Below are 6102 nucleotides of genomic sequence, written 5' to 3'. Positions count from 1 at the left end.
TTAGATTTCAGTGGTTTTCACATTTGGTTGGGTCTGCAACAGGAAGGTGCTAAGACACCAAATGGCTTTCCCAAGCACACACAGTCACATAGCCCTGCACATTCAAAGAGAATTTCCCCAAATTCTCTTCACACCAACTTTCTAAAAACACCTCTACTCCCTAAGAACAATGGGAGATCTCCCAATCTACCTTCTCACAGGGAACCCCGAAGCCATCCATTCCTTTTGATCTACATGACCACCTGTGGTTGACTGGACTTCATGGCTCCGTCCACTTCCCTTGTGATAACCCCCCACTCAGCAACAAAAGGTTCTTCCAACACTGCTGAATCATGGAACAACAGTGCCACATAGTGGTAACTGCAGGCATCACATGCTACAAGAACAATAATATGATTGGCCACAAGAGGCCTAGCCTCTCTCTTCCATTGGCCTACAAGATTTAAACACACACCCGGGAAGTCAAAAACCACTCCCCCCACACAGATATATAAACATTAACAACTAATGATACTTTAAAAGTTATTCTTGAGAAGTCAGAAGTTATTCTTGAGAAGTCAGAAGTTATTCTTGAGAAGTCAGAAGTTATTCTTGACAGGATTTGCGTATTAACTACTGTTGTACGAGATTTCCTTGAATACTTCTCCGGTTGTTTATTTTGCTTTATTATTGGACCTGTTTTGTTTGACGTTTTGCTATTAAAACGAATTGACCATCTACCGGCTGCTTCCACTCCTTGCCTGAAGACACTTCGCACAGCAAGAATCTTTCAGTAGACATGTATTTTCCTGTGGTCGCACAGTAAACATGTAATTGAACCTTACTGAAAAAAACAAAACAAACGAAAGGCCTCAAGTTTACAAAATATATTTAGGATTTCTAACAGAAGAAAGATCACAGACAGAAAGGAATATTAAAACAGGTAATACTGGCCTATGACCACTACATGTAGAAAGACTAATAAGATGAGGCCTTTCCCTCATCTCATTAGTCAAAGGCACAACCAGGTCTGATTAGTAGGTAGAAGGACAGGTTAAATAGAGCAGGTGGAAGGACTAGGGAGAGGAACAGACATGACATCAGGGTGAAAACGCAGTAACAAACTTGTTTAAGTTACAGTACAGAGGCAAAGCATTGGCAGTAAAAAAAATAATAAAGAAATGTTGAGTTACAACATATACAGTGGGGATTCAAGATACGAGCTACCCAAAATACGAGTTTTCCAAGTTATGAGTAAGCAACTTTGCAAGATTTTCCTTGTGATACGAGGAAACATCGAGGTACGAGTGCTCAACCGAGCTCCAGTTCACCACTTGACACCGTCACACTCACTGTTCCTCGTGTGTTTATTTTACTTGGTGCTTTATTTCTGTCTTTTCCTTTCTATCATCTAAATTGAGTCCTCACTCCCAGTCCTTCTCCCCCCAACACTGTCTCGTTCACTATTTTACCCATTTTTATAACAATAATAAAATATTATCTTAATTATTATTATTATTTTATATTATCAATATATTTGTTTATATATTATATATTTGTGAACATCTATTTTGATGTTTAGATGGGGGGGGGGGGGTTAATTTAATTAATTACTGTATTTTTTGGACCATAAGGTGCACCTAATTATAAGGCGCATTAAGCGAAACAAAACAGTCAGCAAAACAATTAAGCAGAACAATCAAGCATGCCCGGATCCCTCTCGTCAATATCTGAGTCAGTCTCATTGCTGTTAATTAGTTGTTCAGTGATGATTCCAGCCTTCGTGAAAGCTCGGACAACATTTGAGACTGATACCTTAGCCCAGACATCCACGATCGATAAGCAGATAGTGGTGTAACTCGCCTGGTGTTGCCTCCCTGTCTTGGTGAATGTGTGTTCACCTTCTGTCAATGATCCCACTCAGCTCGCAATTTAACTTTGAACTTTGAACTGTTAACACCAGTATTTAGCGATTGGAATTCTTTGTACAGCAGCTTGTCTGAACGTAGACGGGACTAAAGAGTGAAGACGTTGAACATGTTCACTGCTAAATTACAGCACTCCGTCATTCTTAAGGGCGCCGCCTTTCCTCCGTCCCCATGGGAGCGTCGACTGGTGCTGAGGTGTAACATGCTAAGGAAAAGACTCCTATTAGATACATGTTGCATATAACCAAATTGAATGAACCAAATTGTACTGCAGTTCATTTGCAGGTTCTGTTCAGGGTTGCTATGTGTGCAAGAGGTAATGAGTGGGAAAGTTCTCAGTCAATATTTCTCCTCAAAAGGTGTTAAAAACACTAACATTCCAGTATTTTGGGGAAAAAATAACAAGTAATAGTGGATGAAAATGGATGGATGCATGGAGTTTTGATGTCCTAGATTTTGATGTAACCGTAGGTGACTGACACAGGTTATTACGTACAGTATGTGAGTTCCGACTTCCAGCAAACATTGGTCCTGCATCGCACCATACATCGACAAGTCAAAAACAACTCAATCTCCGGGTGTTGGGAGGCACGAGGCATGGATTTGGGTTAGACAACCATACTGTAACAATTGTTGTTGAGCATCTTCTAATTGTGATAACAGAGTTAAACGTCATTGTTGGCTCCCAGTGTGCTTCAGTTGCGTGCCATCATGTGTGATGCGCTGTGTGGTTTGGCTTTATAAAATTGGTTCGAGCTCAGTAAGCACAGCCAGACGAGAAGTAATACATAAGGGCACCAGGTTATAAGGCGCTCTGTTGATTTTTGAGAAAATTACAGGTTTTTAAGTGCACCTTATAGTGTGGAAAATACGGTAATAGTATATTTCTGGGGGGCTAGAAGAAATTAATTGGTTTTTAGTTATTTTTAATGAGGTAAATGCGATTGACATAAGACTGCTGTTGTGGAACGGATTACACTCTTATCTTGAAGCCCCACTGTACACTAAACACCTCTCAGCATCTGTAAGACAGAGTAGGAATGCTGCTCTACAGGAGGCATAGCTGCATGGATTTATGAGGAATCTAATGAATCATTTATAAACTGAGGAGTTAATGGAACGTAAAATAACATGATCCATGTGTAATCATTTCTGATAGCACATGTCAAACATTTTAAACATGAGTTTAGGACAAGAACTTACTTTGACCTTTCATTTGAACCACGGTACGAGTCATAGTAACGATCATCTCTGCAGGCAGGATGGAAATGGAAAAGAGACACACAAACAGTAACGAGCACATACGGTTAATAAGATGATAACTATAAATATAAACTCATTTAGAATGGAAAGATTATCCTATGATTTAAAAATGAAAATAAGGTTTGATAAATATGTGGAGAAAAAACATTAGGAAATGTTTCGCCCTTTTAGTTTTTTTGTTTAATACAGTAGGATACAAGACAAAAACAGTTCTTAAATACAGTCTAATGTAGCTGAACCTCATCCGATTTTGGAGCGAGACAAACATTAAGAACTTAATTCAATGGCTATTAATCATGAAAAGACTCAAGTTTGTTTATGAAAGAAAAAGCAAAGCTGGACAACAATCAAAAACATGGGCTCTGTAATTCTCTTACCCTCCTCTGTGTGGATGTCCAATGGACATGTTGCGTCCACGGCTACTTCCCCTGCTGACTCTGCTTGGGTGAGGAGGACCTCGACGGGGGCTCATATCATCGTAGTCCCGATGAGAGGGGGGCATGGGACCACGTGGGCCTCTGCTGGAGGACATCCTTTCATAGCCACGATCTCCAGTGCTGGACCTCCCACCACGCATTGGGAAACCTCCCATGATTCTTCGGCTGCTGCCCCGGTCTTCAAACATCATGGTGAATCCACCGTATTCATAGGTTTCGTCATAGAAGTTTGGGTCGTAGGGCTGGGCACGACCCTTTATGGGAGCCTTTAAAAACAATAGTAAAATAATTGACAAGGCCATTAAGAATTCAACTTCATAACACAATATTCTGAATAAGAAGATTTAGAAATACCATTGACAAAAAGCTTCACTAAAAATAAAAGCCTTACATCAGCAATGAGCTCAAGCATGGTCTTGATACACTCCACCACTCTCTCTGTTTTACCACCAACCAGCACCACACGGTCTGTTGACTGAGGACAGCACTCCTGAAACAGCTTGATGCTAGTTTTCGTATTCTTTAAAAAGAAACAGAAATTTACAGGAGTTTTTTTTTTAGATAAAGAAAATGCCAAAGTTAGTCTTTTTTGTAAAATGATCTACTACATGCTTCATTAACTCAAGCAGTAAATAGAAAACATTGTTTAACATTTAAAAAATTACCTCCCGGAGCTCCTTAATTTTGGCTCCCTTCACCCCAATGATTGAGCCAGCAAGGCTCTGATGAATCAGCAAACGCAGTTCACAGTCAAAATCCATACCATTATACTGCTGATACTGAGGAGGGACAAACAATACGTTAGAACCAATACAACGTACATTTCTTAAAAACAAAAACATACATATATATATATATACACATTTATACATATATATATATATTTATACATATATATACATAAGTATGTTTCCCCCAAGGGGATGAATAAAGCCCTACTCTACTCTCTATATACACATACACATATATATACACACATATACATATATACATACACACACACACACATACACACACATATATATATATACACATATATATATATACACATATATATATATATACATATACATATATACACACATATACATATATATACACATATATATATATACATACACATATATACATATACATGTGTATATATGTATCTATGTATATATACGTATGTATCTATATACACACATATATACATACATATACATATATACATATGTGTGTATATACATACATACGTATATATACACATGTATACATACATACATATATCTGTGTGTATACACATATATATATATATATACACACATATATACATATACATATATATATATATATATACACACATATATACATATACATATACATATACATATACATATATATATATATATATATATAAACATTTTAAAACCAGCAATAACAAATGTGGAAAATATAAAGAAAATAACTATCAACAAGCACATGTTTTGATCAAGATAAAAACCATTAACACAGCAATCATAACTTTTTAGATATAGTAACACCTCTTCAAGTGTTGGAATAATCTTGAGCAGGATCTCTCCAACTGTCTCAATGTCAGCACTGATGCTCAGGATGCTTCATGTTTTAGCCAGCAGTGACAAGTTGAACAGCCAAACAAGGAGTGGGGTTGGGATGGTGCAACAGACATCCCAGGGAGAAAAGAAAGAACATTTTAGATTAGAAAAATTACTAAATTGCATGTTCCAAACAAACTATCCCAGTTAAAATCAACCCCATCAAGACTAACATTTTCTTAAAAAAAAAAAAAAAAAAAAAAAAAAACAAAAAAAAAAAAGTGTTTACTGGAACATGCTGACAAAAATGTCATTCAAAACTGTAAACTAGAAATACACTAATACCAAATGTATGACAATCTCAAAAGTCAAAAAGGTTATAAAGAGAAGAAACAAAAAACAGACCCCAAGAAAAGTGACTGCAATTGTTAAAAGTCTGAAAACACATACTTGCAGAAGTTTGCATCACGTGTCAATGCTAACTCATATTTCCTTAAGCATAAAATGATGGATGCACACACCAAAGACTGGAGGTATAACTTTTGTAATAACTCAATAAAATATTTAATAAATGCATATACAGAAACTAAGCATATGGTTTTATTATTGTTGTCTGCATCCACCTTGTGATGACAAAAATTTCTAACACAAAGAAAAAAGTTTAGCAGATTTGTACATTGTAGCAGAATGGGGAAAGGAGGGACCACAGGAAGAGGACTGATTATACCATGAAAAATTGAATTTGCCACTACTGGAATCTGTGCATGTTAAAATAGTTGGACAGGCGACAAACAAAAATGAAAAGGTGAGCGGGCTGGAAATGATAGTCTCAAGCTCCAACAGTCAATAACAACAAGTAGTTAGGATGGAAGTGGAAGTAGGAAAAGAACACACACGTAAACACAAAACACTTGAGTTCTTGCTCGCCTGTTGCAATTCAGAATGGAATGACAACAATAC

General features: G+C 37.0%; 1 protein-coding gene across 2 annotated transcripts in view; it reads right to left on the bottom strand.

Moving 5' to 3' along the window:
- The window catches only part of LOC103397093 (heterogeneous nuclear ribonucleoprotein K-like), a 19646-nt gene that overhangs the window by 8939 nt on the left and 4605 nt on the right, over positions 1 to 6102 (bottom strand). For both annotated transcript variants that reach the window (XM_017042642.2, XM_008335339.3), the window contains exons 6-10: positions 5131 to 5203; positions 4273 to 4386; positions 3999 to 4127; positions 3548 to 3873; positions 3111 to 3158 (exon numbers count right to left, since the gene is read on the bottom strand). In XM_017042642.2, the coding sequence (XP_016898131.1) occupies positions 3111 to 3158; positions 3548 to 3873; positions 3999 to 4127; positions 4273 to 4386; positions 5131 to 5203 (690 nt within the window). The remainder of the gene's footprint in view (positions 1 to 3110; positions 3159 to 3547; positions 3874 to 3998; positions 4128 to 4272; positions 4387 to 5130; positions 5204 to 6102) is intronic.

Source organism: Cynoglossus semilaevis, chromosome W (assembly GCF_000523025.1).
Source record: "Cynoglossus semilaevis isolate Cse_v1.0 chromosome W, Cse_v1.0, whole genome shotgun sequence".
NCBI classification, from domain to species: Eukaryota; Metazoa; Chordata; class Actinopteri; order Pleuronectiformes; family Cynoglossidae; genus Cynoglossus; species Cynoglossus semilaevis.
The sequence above is the reverse complement of the archived record's forward strand: the minus strand, read 5'-3'. Positions and strand labels throughout refer to the sequence as shown.